The sequence below is a fragment of the Montipora foliosa genome, chromosome 1, assembly GCF_036669935.1.
Source record: "Montipora foliosa isolate CH-2021 chromosome 1, ASM3666993v2, whole genome shotgun sequence".
NCBI lineage: Eukaryota > Metazoa > Cnidaria > Anthozoa > Scleractinia > Acroporidae > Montipora > Montipora foliosa.
This window is the reverse complement of record NC_090869.1, coordinates 62,070,239-62,095,238: the sequence shown is the minus strand read 5'-3', so window position 1 is coordinate 62,095,238 and position 25,000 is coordinate 62,070,239. Positions and strand designations below refer to the sequence as shown.

General features: G+C 40.0%; 2 protein-coding genes across 4 annotated transcripts in view; one reads left to right on the top strand and one right to left on the bottom strand.

Moving 5' to 3' along the window:
• Positions 1–18,028, top strand: part of LOC138003821 (aquaporin-7-like) — an 18,890-nt gene extending 862 nt beyond the window's left edge. The window contains exons 1-7 of one of the 2 annotated variants that reach the window (XM_068850074.1): positions 6,988–7,121; positions 8,558–8,650; positions 11,011–11,137; positions 11,908–12,045; positions 12,436–12,554; positions 14,984–15,201; positions 16,525–18,028. In XM_068850074.1, coding sequence (XP_068706175.1) covers positions 7,041–7,121; positions 8,558–8,650; positions 11,011–11,137; positions 11,908–12,045; positions 12,436–12,554; positions 14,984–15,201; positions 16,525–16,681 — 933 coding nt within the window. In that variant the 5' untranslated portion in view covers positions 6,988–7,040 and the 3' untranslated portion in view covers positions 16,682–18,028. Of the gene's footprint in view, positions 1–6,987; positions 7,122–8,557; positions 8,651–11,010; positions 11,138–11,907; positions 12,046–12,435; positions 12,555–14,983; positions 15,202–16,524 lie in introns of those variants that run through there. The other variant, XM_068850085.1, reaches the window with a different exon arrangement.
• Positions 18,029–19,430: 1,402 nt separating this feature from the next.
• LOC138003801 (aquaporin-7-like) overlaps positions 19,431–25,000 on the bottom strand; it is a 27,910-nt gene continuing 22,340 nt past the window's right edge. For both annotated transcript variants that reach the window (XM_068850046.1, XM_068850055.1), the window contains exons 3-7: positions 24,846–24,972; positions 23,998–24,135; positions 22,832–22,950; positions 22,162–22,379; positions 19,431–20,303 (exon numbers count right to left, since the gene is read on the bottom strand). In XM_068850046.1, the coding sequence (XP_068706147.1) occupies positions 20,078–20,303; positions 22,162–22,379; positions 22,832–22,950; positions 23,998–24,135; positions 24,846–24,972 (828 nt within the window). In that variant the 3' untranslated portion in view covers positions 19,431–20,077. The remainder of the gene's footprint in view (positions 20,304–22,161; positions 22,380–22,831; positions 22,951–23,997; positions 24,136–24,845; positions 24,973–25,000) is intronic.

The following is a 25,000-nucleotide window of genomic DNA, read 5'->3' as shown; positions in this document are numbered from 1 at the left end:
CGAAGGTGTTTGTGACGTCATCGAAAAAAAAAAAAGTTCTTGCGTTTCACCAATGAGGTCAACCGGAGGTCGAATAACTTCTGGATTGGCTAAGCTCCAAAAGCGCTTTAAAAATTAAAATCGCAGCAAAGGTGATAAGGTTGTTTGATTCAATTACCGTCCGAAAGCCGGAAACTCTTCACTACAAGAATTTTGCTTCATCATGCTTTATTCAGTCGCAGAACAACAAGCTACAGGCCAAAGGAAATGTTTTGAACGAAAACTGTCAAAAAAAAATCATTGTTCTCCTCGTTAGTATGGATAGGCGCAAGCTCATTTGCATTATTTCAAAGTCACCTTTATGCTATAAAGGTGAATCACTCCAAAAGAACGAGATGCGACCATGTCTGAAGCCTGTTTAATGAGGGTAGGGGGTGTCTGTACTCAGTCTACCATGATAAAAAGGGGAAAATACTTCCTATTTACGACTATTTATAAGACATTGAAATCCTTTGACAATCACTTTGCCGTTCGTTGAGTAGGGGGGACTTTAAGTGGTGAGACATTAAACAAGATCCAGTTGTCTTATGGTCGTTGTTCGTCTCTTTACTACATAAAAAAATGCCTCAGTGAAACTTCCTCTGAATATCTGATCAAGGCAGTGCAGTGACTTGTGAGAATCAGCCATTATTGTGACGGAAAAGTCGTCGCCTGGCCGGGATAAGACGAAAATTCTAAAGTGCCTTCATGATCGCATAGCCTCAGTGAAGTGTCTGCGTGATCGTCAGCATTAATATCTTGGAGAAAAGAATCAGTAGATCGCCGTTTTTCATCATAAGCAAGGAGTCCATAATCATGAGCCTACAACTCGAATTCTAAATCACATGGGTAATAATTTCTCGGTCTATAAAAACGCAACCTCCACTAAAACAACAAAATAACTTTAAACGACAGAACATAATATTAACAATTATAATTGTTCAAATTTTTTCCAATTAAAGCGTTTGCATTTGAAAAAAATGAATTTCAAAAACGCTTGTTTTGGCTTTCAAATTTCCCGGGCGCCGCCATATTGAATAAATATGACATGTCATGATTGCCCTATTGTTCAGACACAAAGAGCATTTATTCTGTCCTCTTTTCCCTTTCAGCAAGTTCTTTGTCAAGGCGCCTGCACTCTTGCTCGCTGTATTTTCCTGGGTTGATTTTTAATTCCCTGAGGAAGAGCAAAACAGTTCTAGCTAATCGTGGCTTACTGGAAAATTAAAGGGCATGTTATTTTCTGGAAAAAAAAAGAGTTTCCACATAATTTTCAGTCTTCAATTTTGACTTAGACTTTTGCTTTCCTTCATGCACGAAATTGTGATGTTAAGGCTCTTTTGATGGGAAAAATTTGAAGCCGTGCTGGTATTTAATCGCTTATCACTTGGGATAATTGAAAGGTATCCAAGTTGTAATCTGGATAGAATTTAGTTTTCTGTGCAGTAAATGAACAAAAGAATTAAGAGGCCGTGATTTCATTGGCCAAGAGCAATGAACCCCACCCTTTTGAGCAATGCATTTGAGCTCCCTCTGTGACAAAACAACCGCAACAATAACAAATAAACACAGCCGTGAGGGAGAAGATGTCCGTTACCGAAAGGCTTCAAACAACCTCGTGTTTTACAGAATTCGATGAAAATTCGAATTTATAACATACAGCAGGGCTCGAGATTAACGGAAAAATCCAGTCGCAATTTTGCGACAAGATAGGAAAATGTAGTCACAATTGCGCAAATCGCCGCGCTGCATTGTGTTGTCAGCAATTTTGCAAAAAATATGAGCCCGCAATACTTGTGCCTAAAGAAACCGCTGAAAATGGTGACTAATGGATAGAATGAAGTTATGCACGTAACATTGCAGCTAAATCACTCCACACAATGCTATCTTCAGAGAAAATTCACCGCGAGAAGCAAAATAATTTTGCCATTTCTTTCTTTCTTTATTTATTTTAGCAAAAGTAGCAGCAAAGTGGCAACTGCTAACCCTTTTGTTTCGAAAGATCGAAGGTGACAACAAATCGCAAATTTGCGACTTCTCCAGAGATTTTAGTCACAAAGGGAAAACATTTAGGCGCAAATGCGACTGTATTGGTCGCAATTTCGAGCCCTGTGTAACAGTGTGGAGCTGCGTTGGGTCTTCTGTGCGATACCTTTAATTTTGTTTGCCGATTCATGATCAGAAACTCAAAGGCCATGTTCTACGTGATGGCAAATGACACAAATACACTGCAGCTAAAAAGTGAAACTGCTGGATTCTGCCCTCTGGAAAATGAATAAGATATTTACTCTGATCTTGCCGGTTGACAACATGATGAAATAGCCAGTACAGAACTTAGCAGCGCTTTATTAGAAATGGCCGAAATTTATCAGTTTATACCAGCTGTTCTTTGTATTATCCACCGCAAGTCATGTTTTGTGTTAGTTTCATGATCTGCGTGTCAGCTACTTAGAGCTAGAGTTCACCGGCCGCCTAATTCACAACACTGTTAATTTCGAACCTTTGCAGCTGGATACCGGTTTTCACTCACCCACATTAATTACAAGAATGATTTTTCATAATGCAATGATGTTTCACAATACACTGGAGCGAGGGTGTAAACTGCATGTTGCAAGTTAGGATTGTAGGTCATTGTTTCACCATAGCTAGCTGAAACAACCCAAACCTTTACTAATGCTAACGTTAGGCCTAAACACTAGGCTTTAGATAATATTTAAGCCTAAGGTTAGCATTTTTGTAAAGGTCTGGGTTGTTTAAGTTATGGTAAAACAATGACCTGCAACCCTAACGTGCACTTTACAGTCCTCCGTGTTTCACCCTCCATTGTTGCTTTTTTTATCTGACGTCACGCTACATACTAGAAAAACGCACAAACTCTGCATCCAGCACATTCACGTTTTTTCCAATGCATCAACCTGTTCCAAGACAAACTACCCCTATATCTTGGTCACCCGTTGAATCTATTTTGTAAAAATTAAGCGATGTTCATCGAACTACAATATCCGTTCTTATGAATGAGCCATCCAGACTTCAACAGGCTGCAGAAGCACTTTCTTGTTTTGTTCCGCGCTTGGCAAATTTGATTAACACTCAACTTAAAATTTACCTCTTCCAAAATGTATCACCATACTTCTGCGCCACATAGACCTCTTTCATTAGCGGCAAATTAAATATTTTTTTGTTTTCAATGCTAATAAGCCTTTCTAGCATTGCTTTGACCAGCAAATTTCAAAATAATTTTTGCCTCAAATGATGGCAGAAGGTCTAAAGACAAAAAAATGTAAAAGTGGTCGCTATTTATGACAGTGGTCTATGGTATTTCGAGTCAACGCCAAAAGAAGCGTTTTGTTAGTGTTAATCGTGTTTTGAACTAACTGTAAAGCACAGGCAACCCAGTCGTAGGGTTGTGATATTGCAGTACCAGAGATACCTTAACGAATTAAAGAATTTTCACAAAATTTTCAGAAGGTTTATTGAAAACTAGCAAGATTTCAATTCTGAAGAATAATAGGCATAAAAGCGAAACAAAGCTGTTCACGCAGTCCACAGTGTGACCGTGTTCGTTTCTAAGTTGCTCAATTGTCCTTGCTCTTAGATTTCTGATGTCCTCTCCGTCAACCCCACACTCTACGAAGTGCATCTTAGATCTAACCTTGGCGGTAAATTTGCAATTGTTAACGTGACGTCAGTCCACATTTGTTTATTTTATGTTTATTTTGACATGCGGCTGTTCAGATAACCTTGATCCAAAACACACAAAGTGATAATTGTACGGTGGTGTTGCGTAAACCATGGGGACTAAAGAAACGGATTTGTTGCAAAAGTAAAGTCTACCCCTCTACAGTTTGAGTTTTGAGTCAAACGCACACAATTTATCTCAAATTTAAAGTAAGGTACTTGCCCGCTAGATTTTAGTAGGTCACTCACGCAGTGAACAGGCCATGCCACTGAGAGTTGAATTGAGGACAGAGTCTGTGATGGCGTTTTGTCAAAGGAATTGAACGTGAAATTGCAATTGAAGGTGTACACATTTTTAGTGAGTATATGTAATGTCTCGTGCAGGTTTAGCAAGATTGACCCTGTTTGACTCCAATCTTTGATTGGATTATTGCGAACAAATTTTTTTCTAGAATGTTGACTTTGTTCATCTTGTCTGCCTAACAGGTCAAGAGATGAGAGGTTAAAAGAGCGGTTGCCCACATTTCGCAAAATCTTGATTTTTGTTGCAATAAGATTTCTTTGCGTCCTTCGACATCATTAATTGAAGAGTTGCAAACGAGAGGGAGAACATGGGGTGGACTCAAGTGAACGCCCTTGAAATCAGTCTCATTTATTTTTTTCCTATCCTATATTCCCACCTTGGCTAAGGTATCGAAATTGTGTTAATCCTACCTAAATCAAATGTAGATAGGCTACCTGCCCAGCGTATCTTTTGTTTAAACGACTGCCAGGAATCACTGTAATACTGTATATTCTCACAATTGTCATGCCAGTCGGTGTTTATACGACAAAGACTGACAATAATTTATTTGATACAGCAATATCCCGGGAATAAGCTTTTGTATTTTTTATATTTCTTTGTTGTTTGTCCCTGTTGACGGTGGAATGAAATGTAGTTGACTAATGCTGGTTACTGGTCTTAAGTTCCTTTAACTGTTTCTTAAGGAACTTGTTTTGTTTTAAAAAACTGTAACACCAAAGATTGCAATGTCGTGTAGCCTGCTCGCAAGCTGCTCGCAGGCTAATTCCGTGTAACGATCTATCCATTACGATGATGGATCAACACAGACAGTGACACAAAAACAATTGCGACAACTGGCCAAAGGGCAACTCAAACTGATCATGCAAGCGTCATTAGGAGATTTGGTGTTAATTGTTTGTTTTTATGGTGAAGGTAGGCCCTAGTCCCCACCATATTAACTATATAAGGGTCCCCTTATTTTTAAGCCTCAATAGTCCGTCGTATCTCTTCCCTTCCCCATCCCCTCCCACACCCCTCTCCCTGTACCTCCCCTCGCACGTTGAGTTTATTTTAGCGAAATTTTACGATGGTAAGAAGTTTTGAGCCGTAAGTTGCAAAAAAATCCAAATCTTAAGTCATGAGCGACGTTTTGAAAAATAACCCATTGAATTCCGTGAGGCATTACCTCAATCTAGACATTGAGGAAACCTCAAATTTCCTAACGGCAGTTTCAAGTTTCAAGCGCAGCTTTAAGTATAGTGGTGCAATGCTCTGGAACAATCTTTCCTTTGAGGCAAAGACCGCACAATCGCTTTCGGATTTCAAACACAAACTTGCCTCCTCGCCTTCCACGTGCTTTCTACTGGATCGCACTGATTCCATGTTATATACTTTTTATTTTAAATACATATATACTTTATTGTAAAGTGTTTACCTACGCTCCACCTGCAAACCAGCTTTTGTTGTGTGTGGCTAGCGTATATAGTGAAATAAAGTTGTATCGTATTGTCTTATTACGGGACGAGTCACTGGTGCTCAAGCATTGAAACGCAGGTCAACCAACAGCTACGAGCTACTTGTGATATAGCCGTTAATGCTTTTGTCAGGAAGCTTCTTTTAAACTTAGAATAATATCAAGAAGTATCATATTTAGAAAAATGGGTTAATCTTATAATATCATTTAGCAACAGGGGCACCTTATGATTCGGTTAGTTCTCTGTGATCAACTAGATCATTTTACGGTCGGTCTTTATGATGTTTTAGGTCGCTTTAATCTAGGTATTTTAGAGCCTCGCGGTTATCAGAAATTGCAAAACTGCTCCACCTTCATAATCCATCCTGTTAGGAAACAAAAGGCCTAGGGCTCATCCTTCAAAAGATTGCGTTTTTATCTCCGAGGAAACGAGGGGAAAGATCTCCCTCACGCGATGCGTAGAAATCAGCGCTTTTGGCATCGCTTTAACGCATTCAAATTGAAACGTTGAAAAAACTGGTTCATGGAACTGCGCAAGTGTTTTAAATCGTCTTCCATTCTTCATCTTTAAGTTATTCCTCGTAAACTCTTCCATTTCTCTCAGTAACAGTTCAAAGCGTCTCTGTTTTCATCAGCGTTTTTGGAGGTCTTTTTCCATGTTTGCGTTTTGGCATATATGTGTCGTGGAGACCCCAAGGAAAAAAAAAAACTTTTTTTCCCTTTAAATAGGATTAGGTCCACGAATTGTGGCTCACTACTACCGAGAAAACTCATGGGCACATCGTATGTCCAATCCATTGCTCTCATCATTGATGAGAATAGCAGAATTATAACAGCCCCACAAGATTACCAACCAAACGAATGTTCTGCCTTTAGTTCCCGCATGGCCATAATTTAGCAAAGTATGTTCAATTAACAGCTTCGTTATCCCAAAATCCTTTTTTTTTTCTCTTTTAGACAGCATTATAGTTTTCACATTTAAAAAAGATTAATCCAAAGTAAGAAAAAGCACCCGACTTCAAAACACTTTCTGATGACTAAATTTAAGGTTTTGTGTGTCCTTTGATAACATTGGTGCTTTGTCGCTATAAATTTCAATTTTGAACCAGAATATATATCTTTTGTTACGAGTAGTAAGATGTTCTTATAAGCTTACAAGACGGATTGCCTCTCTAATACACACTGCAATTGCCAAAAGCAACATCGCGCCCCAGTAAAGACAACGCCGGCTTAAAATCATTGGTTTCTGGCCAATTCCATTTTGTTGCGACAGCTGGCTCGCAGATACGGAAATCTACTGAAAACGCCCCTTTGGGACCCATTTGAGTATAAACGATATAAAGGGGTCTCGGAAATAGACACTTTTTCTTGTTGATTTTTCCTCTTTTTCCCACTGATTGCGTCCAAAAGCTGTCAAAACTTGAGCTAGATTACAGTCATTAATCGCTTCAATAGAAAAGCACCACCCAGTAAAAAAACCAAGGGAAAAGAAAACAATACAAAATATAAAGCCAAGCTTACCCCCAAAACACGCACAGTAGCATAGAACCATCACCATCGCTCTTGGCTAACGGCAAAAAGTGATCAATGAACATGTCTTACGAAGTGGATAAGGCGCGAGCTGTGGATGGTCTTGAGAGGGCTGAAGGAGTCGATAGATTTCAACAAGTGAGACCCTTGGTGTTTTTTTCAATTGTCTTTTCTCTTAGAATTTTTTTTTCGGAATCTCAAATTCATTTCGTTCGTGATAGATAGGTTTCTCAGTTGCTTTCAATCAATTTTTGGAATATTCATCCTCAATCACGATTTTGCTAGTTTAAAAAAATTTGGAGAACGACTGTCCTTATATTGCATGCATGTAAAACGTTGTTCTTTGAAGAAAACGCTTCAAAATAAGAAAGGGTAAAGATCACTGTCCGGGGCACCCAACGGGAATATAGTTCAAACAACTTAAACATAGCATTGTCAGACGTATTTCAGTATTTAAACGGTAGATATAAGCATATTTTTATCCCCTAAGAATTGTTCATCTGTTCGGATTTCCTAGCTGAAAGTCTAGTGATCCGAAAATTATAGGGATTAAAAGTTACCTTTCAGAAATTTTCAGCCAGAAAAAAGGCTCCCGAAAATTCTAGGTGACCTTTTTAGGGTAAAAATCCGTTAAAAATGGTCAATTATACCATTTTTTCAGATGTTCGAAAATCCTAGGACAGGCAGGCAAGCAAGAAATTTTACAACAAATGTTCCGAAAATTCTAGATCTCAAATCGTCTTCCGAACAGACATTTTCCGAAAATTGACATTGGGTGCCCCTGCAATGTTGCAATATTTAATGCCTGGAAAGGATTTTGCTTTAGATAAAATAATGAAAGCAATGATCATGCAGAAAGACTAGCCCGTAAAGAATAGTTTTGTACCGCTCAGGTCTATGTTCAGGGACATTACTGGTATGCCATTCTTGTTGTCGAGTAGAGTTTTGTTTTGTTAGAGGAATGCGTCCCACAAGTGAGGTTTCCTTAATGCTTTCAACGAAGCCCACGACAGGTCTTTTCAAACATGACAATTTTGCTTATTTTTTCTTTTACTTTACATACCAAACGAACCAAATAATTGTGCACGACGTACAGTGATAAAAAAAAAAAAAAACATCAACTAGGTTTTGGCCATGCACGAGTCGAGTATTTGTTTCAGCTCTGGTTTGCAATGAAACAATTGCGCCAAAAATACGGGTTGAAGAGTTTCTTTCTCTACGGGAACTTAAGGAAATACAATTTTCTATTGAACATCTCAGATTACCCCAGTTTAAAACGTCTGGCCTTAACAGTTCCCCAATGCCAATGACTTTTTCGTTAATAAGCTCTCAATTTTCTAAAACTTTGTGGAACCTGTGGAAAGCTAGTCGGCAAAAGAATGTGTTTTTGCGACTGGCAAATTTACCCCACATAGTGGCGCCGCACGAACTTGAAATTCGATTTCCATCTCACAGTTTCAGAACTCACAGTGAAGAAGAACCACATGTAACCGAAAACGAGGAGCATTGATCCCTTTTTTCACTGGTACCACAAGCAATGGTTGAAAAATGATCTCTTTATTTTTTCCTCACAGTGCAAGAAAGTGTTTTCAATGGCCAGACGATTTCGTCTTTCTCCCTTAATGAGGGAGGCCATCGCTGAATTTTGTAGTACCTTCATCCTGTTGGTGAGTGCTTTATATTTTTTCTTGAAACAAGTTGGTTCATTATTCTTCTCAGTACGCTAAAGTTTAGCGTACTGAGAAGCTCCCGCTGCCGTAGGGAAATAAAAAAACGACGGGCACTGGTCATCGTTTCACTGAGGCCGATATCTTATAAATGAACGATTTGACTGAAAAGGTGTCCTTTAAAAAGTTCAACTTGAAATTGCAGATGGGCAAAAAGCTTTAGCGCATCAGCAGTGAAATCGCGTGCAGTAAATTTTTTACTATCAAAACAAACGTTCGAGGAAAATACCCCACGTCATGCTACAAGATTAGGGAGCTTACGAAACGACGACGCCGACGGCAACGACGACGCTACAAAACAATAGGTTTATTGAGCAAAAACAATGGCTCTGCACGCTCTGCACGAGCATTTTACATTTTGGTACATTTATTTGCCGTCATCTCCTAAATGACGACGTGAAATGACCAAATTCAAGGTTCTGTGGAGGGCGTTAGCACATGACGATGAATTTTCAGTTCTCTCTCTGCGCTTCCAACCCACTCATACCAGTTTAATTCCTCGACAGTTACTACACATGTTTGACGCGAAACGACATGAAATAGTTTCGTAGTGATATGAATAACTCGAACTCGTATTTTTAAATGAAGTCCTCGAAGTCGTCGTCGTCCGCGTTTCGTAAGCTCCCTATTGGATGACACGAGATTTCGTTAAATTTCAAAAACACAACGATTTGATCCGGACCCAAACCATCGCATCAATTCGGTGAAGAAGCGTGTGGCCAAACTATAAAAAAAGTGTTTATCACGTTACTCCGATTGTTTACGGATTTAAGATGTCTTTGAAAAAAACCTTGAAGCCAGGGTGGTCATCAAGTTGAAAGAAAGTCGCTGTAGGTACAGAAATTACGGCCACTTAGATGCTTCAAAAAGACAGCTGTTGCGTTGGTCACCAAATCGTTCCTTCTGGCCATTTAACTTTGTCAAGTCAGATTGAAAAAGTGTGAGAATTTCACAATGGATAATCATGTGGCTAGCCTTACATACGTATGTCTCATCCCTGCCAAGAGACTCATCAGAGACCTTTCGGCTAACTCGTCAAACATCGCGTTTGAAGTCCCGCTATAGCACCAAAATGATGGTGGCAATCTGGGGCCGGTTTCTGGAAGCTCAGTTAGCGCTAACCGTTGGTTAAGAGGTATCAAAACCTATAGGTTTCCATGGTATTTAACGCCGGTAAGTGCTAACAATGCTTCGAGCAACCCGGGCCTGGCCTTATATCACATAAGGACTCCCAATTGCATAATCTGCCAATTAACAACTTGAAAAAGTGTAAGAATTTCACAATGGATAATTATGTGGCTAAGTGTGTTTCATCCCTGCCAAGGGACTCACCAGAGACCTTTCGGCCTTATATCACATAAGGATTCCCTTATGTGATATAAGGCCAGATTGCCACCATCATTTTGATGCTAGCGGGACTTCAAACGCGATGTTTGACGAGTTAGCCGAAAGGTCTCTGATGAGTCCCTTGGCAGGGATGAAACATACGTATGTAAGGCTAGCCACATGACTATCCATTGTGAAATTCTCACACTTTTTCAATCTGACTTGACAAAGTTAAATGGCCAGAAGGAACGATTTGGTGACCAACGCAACAGCTGTCTTTTTGAAGCATCTAAGTGGCCGTAATTTCTGTACCGACAGCGACTTTCTTTCAACTTGATGACCACCCTGGCTTTATGACCTCAGATGAACCGTTACTGAACAACAGGCTGGAAGACATATGCTTACAGACTGCAAAGAGAAAAGTCAAGTAATATGGTGTCGACAAACTTGCGTTTGTTGTTAATTATGACACTGGTGTACGCTGTTTTGCTATCGTTAATGATGGTATTTCGATCACTATGGCGACTTGCCAACTTCCCTTCCGTATAGCCTCGTTGATGGAACATCAGTTCGGGCTTAACAAGATAGTGCGCTCAAATGTCACCGACACCAAGGACGTCTCTAAAATGTGCGAGAAAAAATACTTTGACTCGCCAAGCCAATCTTCCGATCATTGCAACCATAAATGCAAAATTGTCTCTATCAAACGTTTAACTACCTTACACGAACGAGAAAAGTTCGTCCATGCGAAATGCGTTTAAGGTGAGAGTCAATTTCCGGGAATCACTTCTTTAGAACGAATCTAAAGTAGATTGAGTTTAACAACCGTTATAGCTATGCCAGTCAGAGACGTGTTCCTATGGTTGGCACAATATTGAAAAGATTTTTTTGCAGCGGATAGTCGCACTATAATCTTTCCCCTATTCTAGAAATCAATATCATTACGATGTAACTTTTTTTTTTTGTTGTTGCAGATTTTTGGAGTAGGTTCAGTGGCTCAGATGGTACTTAGCGGCTGGAAGTTTGGAAACTTTTTCTCGGTCAATTTCGGCTGGGGGATGGGCGTCACAATGGGCTGCTACTGGGCGGGTGGTATATCAGGTAAGACGCGCGCAGCTTAGACTGTGGGAACTACCGTTTTATAAACGAGCAGGAGTGTTTTATCGGGTTTAAAACCACTCGGCGAAGCCGGCAGAGTTTTGACCCGATATAGCACGACATGCGAGTTTATTGAAAGGCCTCAAAAACATTTCACAAAAAGCGTGTCCCTGTGGAGTCCAGACAATGGTGCAAATGGCCCAGACAATAGAGATAGAAGAAAAACAAGCCGGGCCTCGTTACCGTTCTTTATATAAAGAATTCTAATGAGGAGTGTTTAAACGAGTGGTTCAGTGAAAAGAAATGCGTGGTATCCGGACAGGAGACTAGGCTATTTGAGAGCTTTAGGCTCGAGGGCGAGAACGAGTTTAGTCAAGTACAACTTAATTAGAACGCAAATCTCACTCATGCGTAGTTATCCATGAATTTACAATCTAAAGCTACAATCTTTGACTGCACGACTACGAGAACGCGATACTAGTACCAGATCTTGTGTGGTCACAACTTGAACTCGTACTCGTTCTTGTCCTCGAATCGAAAGCTCTCTAATATGAACGAGCCAGTCATCTGCCAGTCATTACTTGAGCAGCCAGCTGAAAGCGCGGGAAATCGCTTGCGAGCATATCACAATTTTTTATTGATTTTGTCTTTGATTGGCTGTCTGATTCAATAAGGGTTTTCAGCAGATCACTTATCGCAGCAATGCAAAGCTATACAAAGAAAGAGCGATATTATTTCGTTCAGCAGTCAATTGAGAATTGTTCCACTTTCAGGCGCTCACATGAATCCGGCGGTGACCGTTGCCTCCGCCGTTGTGAAGAGACTTCCCTATAGAAAAGTTCCGGTGTATATTGCGGCACAAATGCTTGGCGCGTTTGTAGCTTCAGCTTGCGTTTACGGAGTATATTACGGTCAGTGAATAAAACATACCTTCGTTGTAACAACTGTTTACTCCTTTAGGCGTGGCTCACGCAGATCACAATTCCCGCCCTGTGTCGTCTGAGTTGATTTAAATTCTATCTGGTTTACAAAGCCTATTGTAGCAGACATAGATTTTTATTATCCTCCAACGCAATAGTTTAGTTTTTTGCGGGAATTCCACATAAGGGGAGAAAATACAAGACTGTGAGAGATTTTCCTAATTGCACTTTAAATTCAGTAGCTTGAGCAAAGTTTCTTTTTCCGCCAAGTTTAAGGGGTTGATACTTAAGTCTTTGAGTTCGTTGAGTGCAAGTGTAGACCTTTGCAACCAACCCATTCTTACATCTTTTCTATTGTATTTTCCTTGACGTCTTTGACAGATGCCTTAAACGCATTTGATGGCGGTGTCCGTCAAGTACTGGGCCCGAAAGGAACAGCTGGAATCTGGGCAACATATCCGCAGTCCTTCTTGTCAATCGGCAATGGCTTTGCTGATCAGGTGAATGTTTAACTTTTACTTGGAGGCAAAAATAAATGAACAAACGGACATCAAACCAGTGTGGGGAACTTGTTTAAGTTAACACTTTTCGTGGTAAAAATTAGTGTTACTCTGTAGAATCATCATGCAATTATTGTCAGTTATGCAATGATGCTAAATTCGTCAGTGTCTCCAGTGTTAACTTAGTCTCGGCGATTTTAACTCCTGTGATCCGTGTAGCAACAGCTTGATTTATGCGCCGAAAATAGAGCATCTGCTAAGAGAAGAGGCTAAAAAAAGCACTTTTGACCTCTATTAATAACATCTTAAACGTGGTGGCTCTTAACTACCAAACCGTTGCTATGGACTCCTTCAAGTAGTCATTTCTCAAGTACCTTTCACCCTACAGTTATCCTTTTTCGGCAAGTGTGTTCTATTGAACTTTTCTTTATCTGGTTCGACACACAACCATATTTGGTAATCCCGTGACCAAAACAGAAAGTTCCTAAAGACACAGCGAGCTAACTATGTTTTTCAAAATTTTTTGACGCAACAGTATGAAAACATTCTAACTCAAAATCTATAGCATGGATTAAAAAATATATATTTCTCAAAGAAATTATGACTTCATGAGGCCCTCGTTTGATACACTTTCCAAAATAGCAGTTCCATTTTTTTGTCCAAATAGAAATTCTATGCTGCAGTTTACGCAACATTGTAGGACGATTCTTATCTGGAGAAAAAACTGCCTCTTTCTTTCGTTTTCTTAGGGTTTTTGTGGGTAGTTGCATTGTAAGTGCAAATACCCATATTGTCATCGGGGCTGTCTGAGTGAGTGAGTGAGTGAGTGAGTGAGTGAGTGAGTTATACGGCTGCAGTGCGTGCATGAATTACGGTTCTCTTAAATTATAACACTTGATGTTTGTTTGCAGCTTACTTCTCGCCTTTCTCCTTTCTTAATTATGAAGTTATTGACTAATTAACAGACATCTTTAAATTCTTAAACGTCTTTTTTCCCGTCTATGGAGATCGTCACGCAAGCGCTAGCTGGCATTCTGCAGGTCAAATGAACAAGAAAAAAAATTCACCAGTTGACCATAATATATTTACTCTCAAAGACTAGGCCAACTTCTCTGCCTGCATTGTAACATTCAACAATAATTTTCTCGCAACAGAAAGAAAAACAGAAAAAGTATTTTTATCTTTATCAATGCGATCGATCAGCAAAAAAAAGGAGATTTCATCAGCTTGTTTGTGTTGAAATCCCCACGGCACTCTGCGCAAAAATAATAAAAAGATGACCTCTTCTGAATAAATGAAACGTTAAAAAATCACAACTTAGTTTTCACATGTGTCTAAATCTTTTTGTCATCGAGCGGAAGTGTACTTCCCGCAACACTACCTTAATTTTGCTTTTATCGATGGGATCTGACGTCGATGAAAAAAAAAGTCTGTGTCTGGCTATTTCTGATAGCCTCTTCTTTCTCCTCTTTTAATTTATTCACACAATTTTTCGCTCCACTTTTCCTTTAAAAAAATATATCTTTGTGAAAAATAGAGAAGTGGAAGCCGCCTATGTGTTATAGGTTAGAGGGAAAACAAAGCTGAAAAGCCCTTTCAAATCCTCATGCCGTTTAACAGCCTTAAATCAACCGAAAAATAACTGAGTGAAAATAACACCAGCATGAAATAACACTATCCGGATCACAGCGGGCATAAATAATGACCCAATCGATCCATTTCCTCGCCAGAAATAAACAAAGAGAATTTGTTACTTAAACGATGATGACAAAATGATACGATATTTTGCGTGACATTTGACATTTCTTTGTTCAGCTAAAAATACACAAATGCACTCGAACGTTATTCCCTTGTAAAAATCCAGCCGATTTGACGCTGTTAGGCAAATATAGCATCGATATCAAACACAACAAGACCAGGGTGTATCACGTGCACCACCCACATGTACGCAACGCGTACCTATTTTTACACGTTTTTCTGAAACGCATGGCAGAGGACTGGGACTAGTTTGGCGTGCGCCTTCCGATTGAAGTGATGTCAGATTTTCATTGAAAAAGTTACTTCATAGAACCATCCATACAACCTTTTTCTAGAAGCTTCCTTAGCAATCATTGCTTTTCTGTAGTTAAGGTGACGTCAACGATATCTCCCGATAAATACTAAAAGAACAATAGTAGATAAGAAGCCTGTATAGTGAAAGAACGGAACAATGAAATAAAACAGAAAGTTTGGCACGTATGGAGTTGGTCTGGATATTCAAATTAGGCTTGAGACTCTTAATGAGGTACATTTCGTAGACTAAGCGAAGACAAAGCCGAATTGTGCTCCCTCACTTAGTTAGGACTCAGCACTTGCATCAGTCTTGTTAATTAACAGTCCCTTCATAAAACCCATGATCAGCGAATTGATATGATTTCATTTCATTACAGTTGCTCGGCACCGCTCTGCTAGTAGGATGTGTATTTGCTATCACTGATCAAAAGAACAACTCTCCTAACAAAGGCACGACACCTATCTTGATTGGTCTTGTCGTTTTTGTAATTGGAGCAACGTTTGGATTCAACTGCGGTTACGCTATCAACCCTGCAAGGGACCTGGGACCAAGAATCTTTACTGCTATGGCAGGGTGGGGTGGAGAGGTGTTTACGTAAGTAATGCCACGGGATACCGCCGCTTATGTTGACCGTTAACTTAAGTTTCTCGAAAGTCCCGAAAACGTTTCGGGTCCGAAAAGCCATTTGTGAACCTGCCAACCACTTGTTTTGTAAAGCCGATCTTTTGACATGTTTTCAAAGTAACAAAAAGAAAAATGACTGTGAAGTTTGACGACTTAAATCCTGTACGTTCTTGAGATACAAAGGGAATTGTGACACCTGAAAATATCCCGTAAAATTTCGGGAAGTTCGAGAAACGGGCCGCTTGCCCCAGTTGTTCAAAGTCCGGATAACTTTATCCGGTGGATAACTCACTATCTAACATGCACACTCGAGGCACATCTAAATAAGGTTGTGTACGAAGACCTTGGACAACGCCTAACGTGAAGTATATTTTGCATTCTGGATAGAGGCCTATCCACTGGATAGATCTATACAGCAACTGGGGCCTGGTATCGGCCGCCTTTTGCCATAGATGTAAGGAAATTTGTCCAACTTTGAACAACTTTAAGTCCGCTCATACTCGACGTAAAACTTTAAACTGTTTAAAGTCCAATGTATTTTGGCATCAAAAACCTGGTATATATATATAGATTATTTTCATTACGTTCGGTGAACAGGCTCAAGCTAATAACCCGTAATCCCTCATAATTATATTTATGCAAATACCGCGAGATTTTAGGCGACAAGAGGAAGTTCTAGTCCTTTTTTAAAATGCCTTTTGTTTAGAGATGATTCTGTTTTAGCTTGCTCATTTCAGTTTTTGAATAAGCAATAAACAGAATAAGCCTTGGGTTTCGAATTAGCGGCTGTTCGAACAACAGAATAGTTAAACTAAAAACACCTGAGGAACAACATAAAAATTGTATATATCTGACTTGTTTTGTTGTGCGAAAGGGGGCAATTTTATACAAAAAATGGGTATGGAACAAAACTTTCGATAGGGCGATAAAATGATGAAATAAGTACACTGTAAGTTAGCAATTACAGAGAACCTGAAAATTTTAAGCCTTGAGTAAAATCCAAAGCTGTGAAGTGCGAAAGCGCTACACAAAGCAGAGCGGGGCCAAACCTAGATGCTACGAGGGAGGGGGTGGGCGTACTCCTGCGCATGCCAACGCCTCGATCTTTAATGCCTGGACAGCCTGAAGGCGTGGGTGGGGTGGGTCTCTCGGATCCTGCCATCACACAGTGCCCTATCAACTGACCTTTGCGCCAAATGACTTTTGATATATCTCAGAGCAGTGTACGGTAGCACCTCTTTAACTAGTGGTTTCTTACTACTATTGATAGGAGTTGTACTTTCGAATTCACAGGGCAGGCAACAACTGGTCTTGGGTCCCTGTGATTGCTTGTCTTCTGGGAGGAGTCTTAGGCGCTCTGATTTATATCGGTCTTATCGAGATGCATCATGGTCCTGACGAGCCCGACCAAGACGAAAAAGAACTTGAGAGGATTATCATAAGTGAATAAGACACTGCGAGCTGGAAAAGGAGAAGTTACAAGGGTCGTGAACATTTTGATAGAGGAAGCTAATGACGATTAATGCTTGTTCTAAAACAAGTTATTTCTTTGTTTGTCACGGTTAGTAATCAGGTTCCATAGATCTCGTGATAATATTACAAATGATATAAAATAATATGAAATATGTCAAAACTGTTGGCGAACTTATTTTAAAGAGTGAACATGTATAGGCCTCATAGAAATTAGTATATGAGTTAACTTTAGTCAGAATTTCTATGTTAAAATGAGCAAAACTTCCTATTAAGACAAATTCGTCCTTATGTCAAACCGTCGGCGCAAATAACATGAACATTGATTTGGATTTCGAGGGATGCCTCACAATTTTTATACCGCGAACAAATAGCCTCGTCCCATGGCATGTTGCTCATAATAGCCTCTGCCCCAGTGTCACTCTTCCTGCGAGGAGCGGATATTGGTATCGAGGTTAGCCAGTGATTTCCGCGCCGTAACATGCTTTCGGGAGGTGGAGGTAACATTTAATTAATTAATTAACGAACAACTGATGTAGGTTGTTCAAATAAATTGTTTAAAATAGCATAGACCTTTACAGGGTCCCTGTTCATCGTAAGATCTAGAAAATGAGAATGATGTCTTCATGAATTGTTTTTTGGGTTGTTTTTAAATAGTCAAAATCGTTTTAAGATCTTTGCCCTTCAAAACTGGAAAAAAGAAGAAAAGATCAATTTGCATTCGGTTTGGCTAAGTTCTCCTACCTTGAAGGGGAACGTTTTTTATGTTGACCGTTAACTTAAGTTTCTCGAAAGTCCCGAAAACGTTTCGGGTCCGAAAAGCCATTTGTGAACCTGCCAACCACTTGTTTTGTAAAGCCGATCTTTTGACATGTTTTCAAAGTAACAAAAAGAAAAATGACTGTGAAGTTTGACGACTTAAATCCTGTACGTTCTTGAGATACAAAGTCATGGACTTTGCAATTCTTGTGCTTTTCTGTTTTTTGAAACATACTAAGGTTAAATATTCAGAATAAGCAGATCTTCGTTTCATGAATTGCTTTTCGGACCCGAAAAGTTTGGAAGCTTAAGAGAAATAGGCCCCATCAGCGAGTCACGACGCCTCTCCTGTAAAATTTGACAAAACGGCCAGAAGTTATAACTATTGCAAAACTGTATATATCTTTGTTTGGTAGTACCTTTGCTAAATTGTAGCTTTTTAAATTAGTGCATAAATAAACTTATGCTGTGAGAATTTGGTTTTCATCCGATAATTCTTTGTGCGTTGATTTCCCTTATTTTATGATGTTACAAAATACAGGTGAATAAAAGAACGTGCAGGATTGGATATATGACCTTTAAAAAGGTTCTATCTCGTACCTCTAGTACGTTTAAATAGAGAGGGTTTCTGCGACAGTCCACATTATAGATCCCATGCTTTGACGAAAATGTCTGTTCTGTGCCTTTTCCTGTCAATTTGCGGCCCCATTGATTCCAAATCGTTTTTCCAACATTTAGGACGTTCGCGCCCATTGCTACTGCGCATTTTTTCGCGCATGTCACGCACACGTCATGCATCGCAGACCACGAAGGTAAACACGATGCTAAAGGCGCAAACATGTTCTACAAGAATGGAACGTGAAAGTGTGTGGCATCATGGGATAGCTGTGGACCCAGGTCTTCTCGGAAATGTCACGCAATGACGTGACAGTGCGAATAAACCATCGCTTTGAGAACTTTGCAGCGATTTTACTCTCTTGGATGCTCGGCGACCCCTATTTTTCTTTCCGTAGATCTTTTCCTTTTCTGATTTTGTCCACTTTAACAAAAAATAAAAAAAATCTGTGCGTGACAAGTTACAAATATTTCGCCTGTTATACTCTCATGCGACCGAAATTTTCTTTCTTAGACTAATATGTATCGTTTTTCAAGGTCTATTTCAAAGACATCAGCTGCAAAGCTTAATTTCGTTATATTAGTTATGTTGAATTGGGTATGTTTACCTGATCTAAATTTACCTAATGTAGCTTTTTTATTGCTGACAGTTGTAAGCTAAGATCGTCTTAAAATAACGCAATCTTCTAAAAGTGCACGAGCACGGTGAACCCCCCCCCCCCACCCCATTTTTTTTGCGTTTTGGTAAGTACATCATTACCTTTCTGCGCGGCAAGTTTAAAAAAAAAATCTGTACGTGGGAACATTTTGGGCGCGAATGTCCTTACTTAAAATATGGCATTGCTTTCATAGTTCCGTCAATGAATTCTACTTACGTATCCAAAATGACGAGATCAGGACAAACCGACTAAAAGGACCACGATTAGGGCGTTTCGCTTGAGACGGGCTTTAAACCGGTTGTTTTGTTTTACACTTTGAAAACTCATAGAAAGCTGTCAGTTTGCTCATTTGTGTCATTTTTTAAACTACAACGAAGGGGACAATAATGAAGGCAACGTTTGAAAGTTAAGCTCAGTTCAGCTATGCGTCTTGCTATGTGGTTCAAGACGTGCCACGGATCTCCGAGTTAATCTGTCCTCGGTTAGGCGCATGCACACTGTCAGTTTTGCTCCCAGTCCAGTCCTTCACATCATCCGTCTATTGACATCGATATCTTGGGCGTTCTTTACCTCTCCTGCCCTCGACTCTTCCCCGCGTAAGAATTGTTTAGGGTAGACCGTAGTCATGTCTTATTATATGGCCAAAGTAGGACAGAGTGAAACTTTTAGCTGAGTGCCAGGCTGAAGCTGCTCGTGTTCTCTGTAAATACTTTAATGAAATATTCCGCAAGTACTGTAAATTAGCAACTGAAAATTTACTCAATCAGACCTAGTATAACCACGTTGCTTGAATCCTGTTCAAGCATGGTTATTTTCGGGGCTACTGCTCCCGGCCTTGATACCAGTCGAGCTCTATATACAAGCAGTTACGTAAGAGAAAATAAGAGAAAATAATAGTTGCAGAGCAAAAGATGGGTCACCAGTAGGATTGCTTAGTTTTAGTTGAGTTGCATCAGGTAACAATCATAGATCCGCATAGGTAGCAGGCACCCTCGCTCACGCGAGTACGTAAAGTTAGTCACGCTCCCCGTAAAATCGTCTCTAGGTCACCTAAAAAAACTTTATTTGGGCTCCCAAATACCAGCCAATGCTTCTTCTTTTAGTCTCTAGATCTGCCCCTCTATTTTCTCTTGACTCCCAGCAGTGCAAGCTTTCCATTACGGATAATTTTCAACATCTTAACTTATACTATTTATCTGGCAACACCGACCATGCATTAACGAGCGCCAAGTGCAAAAGTTAAATTAAATACTGTATAAAAAGGTTCGAATGTTCTATATAAAGAACAGTTCGCTTTATGCCAACTCGATGTCTTATCGTGCACGTAGTTCTCACGTAGGCCCTCATTTGCCATTTGCCACGTCAAAAGACATATTGCTTTTGCCCATTTCGATTTCTTGAGACTTTAATTCAACCTTGGTTGTGACGATGCTCTCAAGTTGGTATCCAGTCTCCCCGTCGTCTTCGGAACTGTGGTGCATCTCAATAAAGAACAAATAAGCAACTGCACCCAAGATTCCGCCCAGGAAACAGCCGACCACAGGGACCCAACTCCAGTGATTGCCGGCCCTACAAAAGAAGCAAAATGTCGTTGTGTCAATTGCAACTGAGGGTGCATAGGAAGTTTAGCAAAAAATGTGTAGCTAATAATGTGTAGCTTATAATGCATAATTTCAAGTGCGCGTTAGAGACGAAAGGGAAAAGGGAAAAGTAATACTCGCGCAAAGTTTAAGCAATTGTCTCGTGTAGACACCTGAAAAGTTCATGTGGATTCGACGGTATTCGAACCCGGGACCTCTGCGATGCCGGTGCAATGCTCTACCAACTGAACAATGAAGCCACTCAGTTGGGAGAAGGTAAAAGGATCTCCATCTTTGAAAGCCTTGCTGCCTTTGCAACAAATCGCTTTAACTACCATTTTATTGCAAATGCTTGTTATAGCTGATATCAATAGTAGAGGTCTAATTAACAATTAGACCCGTAGCCCGCAAGGGCTACGGGTCAATAGCCCATGAGGCGAAGCCGGTATCACCCAACTAGTCGGACAGAAAAGGCAGTAATAAAGTTAGCAAATGCAAGTTGAAGAAATATTTATATGGGAATAAAACGAAAGAAAGCGTCACGCTTTTCGCTACTCGAGGACTATTACTAATAGTCCTTTAGTAGCGTAGCCAATCAAATTGCAGGATTTGCATTAGTCCACTAGTTGGGTGATACTGATTGTTTTTAACCGCTATCCAATAGGAGACTACTACGTCCCCTTTAATTTTAATGCCTAACGTACTATTTTCATTGATGTTATATTCTGTGCACCGAGAGAGACCGCTCTTGATTCTTTTAGAGTGTAAGGTAGTATTCTAATAAGATCAACCGTTACAACTGCACAGTTCCAGAACCATGGACGATAATCCTACTTGCATGTAAACGTTGGATCAAACTGGTTATCCAACCGGCGTAATTTATGGCATAGAATATAAAAGAAAGAGTCGATGCAATGTTGAGTAATTTTGAGTTGTTTCTAATACATTCCGGCTGGCTAATCGCAACCGATTTCACTTCATTCTGTTTCAACTGTTTTTGGTTGATACCATTCTCGTACTTCCGCTCACTGAAAGCCCTCTTGTTCCCAGGAGGCTCGAGCCGAGTATCTGACAGCTTTGGGACTACTCCAGTCCCGCCCTCCTTCCCCTCAGGAGCTAGAGCCCTTTTACAGCTAAGGTAAAGGTAAAGTCTGCTTACGAGCCAAGTGGCCCATCAGGCAGAAGCATATCCCGGTTTCTGTAGCATGAAGCGACTAGGAGTATTTCTACTCCCCACTGGATGGAATGCCAGTCCATCGCAGGGTGGTTACCTCCTGGAATTAAATTCGCCGGTACTCATTTATGCACCTGGGTGGAGTGTCTTGCCTGAGAACACAACACAATGTCCCCGGACAGGGCCCGAACCCGGACCACTCGATCCGGAGTCGAGCGCACTAACCATGAGGCCACCGCGCCTCCCACAACCCTCCCTTTTAAAAGTGCTCTAAATTAACGGTGGTTTGATACAGTTAGAAAAGGCTGATCAACTAAATAAACCGAAAACGTCCTTAACACAATACGAAAGCGCTGCTTTACTAAGTGCTGCTTTAACCTGGTTTCGGATGGTTGGAAATGGAGGTCTCTGGTTGGCTAAATTCACTTGCACCAAAAGGAGTATATTATGATTGGCGGATTGGAAAGGCTTATAAATATCCGAAAAAGGGTTCGAGCTGTGAATGTCGACATGTGGGAAGCCAGGTTGAAGTAGCGCAAAGTGCTACTAACACGAAAAACACGACCTAATTTAATTTTCAGTAAACTAAAAACGCGAATTGCGGTCGGTTGAGTTAACAAGGGGCACAAAATGGCGGTATCATCTTAGCATCCGAAGTTTTCTGAATACTCACGTGAACACTTCGGTGCCCCATCCTGCAATGGCGGTAAACAATCTCGGTCCCAGGTCCCTGGCAGGATTGATGGCATAGCCGCAGTTGAATCCAAAAGTGGCGCCTATTACAAACACCACCAACCCAATCATAACCGGAGCCACACCCTGATCAGGGGAATTGTTGTTTTTATCAGAGATAGCGAAAATGCAACCCACAAGTAGAGCTGTTCCAAGGACCTGCAAAAACAAAGCTTTTCTTTTACTTCTTTATTTAGGGTTGTGCACAAAGTTCTGAAGTTAAGAACGACTAATCAAGCAACAGAGCAGTTTTCAGTTAGGTCTGAGTCATAATTTCGCGATGCTTTGATATTGCACTTTTACAATTGATGATTGGTTTAAAATTCCATGGCAACATCCTCAGCCAATAAGGGAAAACTTGAGTTTATTTGATTGACATCACGATCAGCTCATTCGATTGTCTGCTTCTCTTGGAAATTCTACAGTACTAAATTGCTTCGCTTTTGATTTCAAGACCACTAATTTAAAAAGTAACTGGACCAAACTAATTAACCATCTCGCAAGTATCATCTCCTTCAATATGACGTTTAGGTGACTTTTAAGAGAAGGATAGGATGGTTAAAGTTTTGATTCAACCTTAAAGTAAAAATAAAATCAAAAAAGGAAAATACCTGGTCGGCGAAGCCATTAGCAATGGACAAAAATGGCTTGGGATAGGTGGCCCATATTCCAGCTGTGCCTTTTGGTCCCAATACTTGACGATGACCACCGTCGAAATCATTCAAGGCATCTATAATTCGGAACGAATAGAAAAAAAAAACAAACAAAGTTATAGCTTCCTTCCTGATTTTGTTTCCCCGATAACCCCTGAACACCCATTTCTGCCATTATCTCAATAGAAGTCTTCAACAGAAAAATTTTCAAATACTTTTAAATTGCTCTTAGGCCCAATCTGCTGGCGGTAGTAGTAGTAGTAGTAGTAGTAGTAGTAGTAGTAGTAGTAGTAGTAGTAGTAGTAGTAGTAGTAGTAGTAGTAATAGTAGTAGTAGTAGTACTAGTAGTAGTAGTAGTAGTAGTTGTAGCAATAGTAGTAGTAGTAGTAGTAGTAGCAGCAGTAGTAGTAGTAGTAGTAGTAGTAGTAGTAGTAGTATTAGTAGTAGCAGTAGTAGTAGTAGTAGCAGTAGTAGTAGTAGTAGCAATAGTAGTAATAGTAGTAGTAGTAGTAGTAGTAGTAGTAGTAGTAGTAGTAGTAGTAGTAGTAGTAGTAGTAGTATAGTAGTAGTAGTAGTAGTAGTTGTAATAGTAGTAGTAGTAGTAGTAGTAGTAGTAGTAGTAGTAGTAGTAGTAGTAGTAGTAGTGTAGTAGTAGTAGTAGTAGTAGTAGTAGTAGTAGTAGTAGTAGTAGTAGTAGTAGTAGTGGTCGTCGTAGTAGTAGTAGTAGTAGTAGTAGTAGTAGTAGTAGTAGTAGTAGTAGCCATAGTGGTAGTAGCTGATCTTCCTCTTCGCTTTTGTCCCCTCTCTTATTCAAGTGATGTATTTTTCTAACACTAGGAGTGTTTTGCGTATCTGTGCTATTCGTAACATAATACTGAACGTATAATAGCTGTGCTGAAATTGGGCCCGTTATCGGCAGGGATTTGTTGACCAGATAAATGTGAATCAGACTGAGATGCGATCAAAAACAGTTCTTTAATAAAATCGAATTTGATAATAACGGAAGGACTCAGACCACATTTAATGTATTCTGCATGGTGGGACGTAAGGTATCATTGCTCTGAATTGAGTCGATAATAAATTATCACCTTAACTAACGTTTTTTCTATTTTCCATTTACTTACCGTAATATACTCCATAAACACAAGCCGAAGCTACGAACGCACCCACCATTTGTGCCAGCCAATATACAGGAACTTTCTTCCAATGAAGTCTTCTGGTCACAGCAGAGGCAAGAGTCACTGCTGGGTTCATGTGAGCCCCTGTTGAGGATAACGCGATACATAAGGTTGTGTGCTGATTGGTTGCTGGCAAAACTGATCCCCGAGGAGATTGCACTTTAAATAAAGATAAGTGTTCTAACTGCAGTAATCACAACAAAAGATGAAACGGAACCTTTCCATTATATGCTTTACAAATGCCAATATTGTTAAAACCAGTGGAACAACAATATCCAAGCCCCTTTGCTAAGCCTGGGCTACTTATGGCACAAATCTATAATATGTGAACTTCGATTTGTTCTTGTCTTTAAGTTTGTTTTCTCAGTTACATAATCATAATGAACTTTATTTTAGTGTGAACTGTATTTAGCTATGGGGCCCTAAATGGGGTCACTGTACAGAAATCAAATAAAAAAAAAACCTCTTAGAACAGAGTAGACTGAGAGAGAATCAACCAACAAATTCCACCCACATATGACGCCGAGTCTGGGAATCCAACCCCGTGCCATATTGGTGCTAGGTACGTGCTGTCGTACACCACTGCGCCATTTCTACAGTTGGTTTTCAGAAGAGAGCATCAGCAATGTGTGTAAATAAACTCAGAAGCGTTTAGATTATGATCAGTTTTTGTTAGAGCAAAGGAAAGTAACTAACGACAAGTTTATGCCGGTCAGCGAACGTTCCTTCGGAGAACCCATTAACTTTTCTTACTCAATTATGATGGTACGTAGAGCTCAATGTCTTGTCCTTACCTGAAATTCCTCCCGCCCAGTAACAGCCCATTGTGATTCCAATTCCCCAGCCAAAGTTGACTGAGAAGAAATTTCCAAACTTCCAGTCACTGAGAACCATCTGGGCCACTGAACCTATTCCAAAGACCTGAAGCATTCAAAACAAGAAAAAAGAA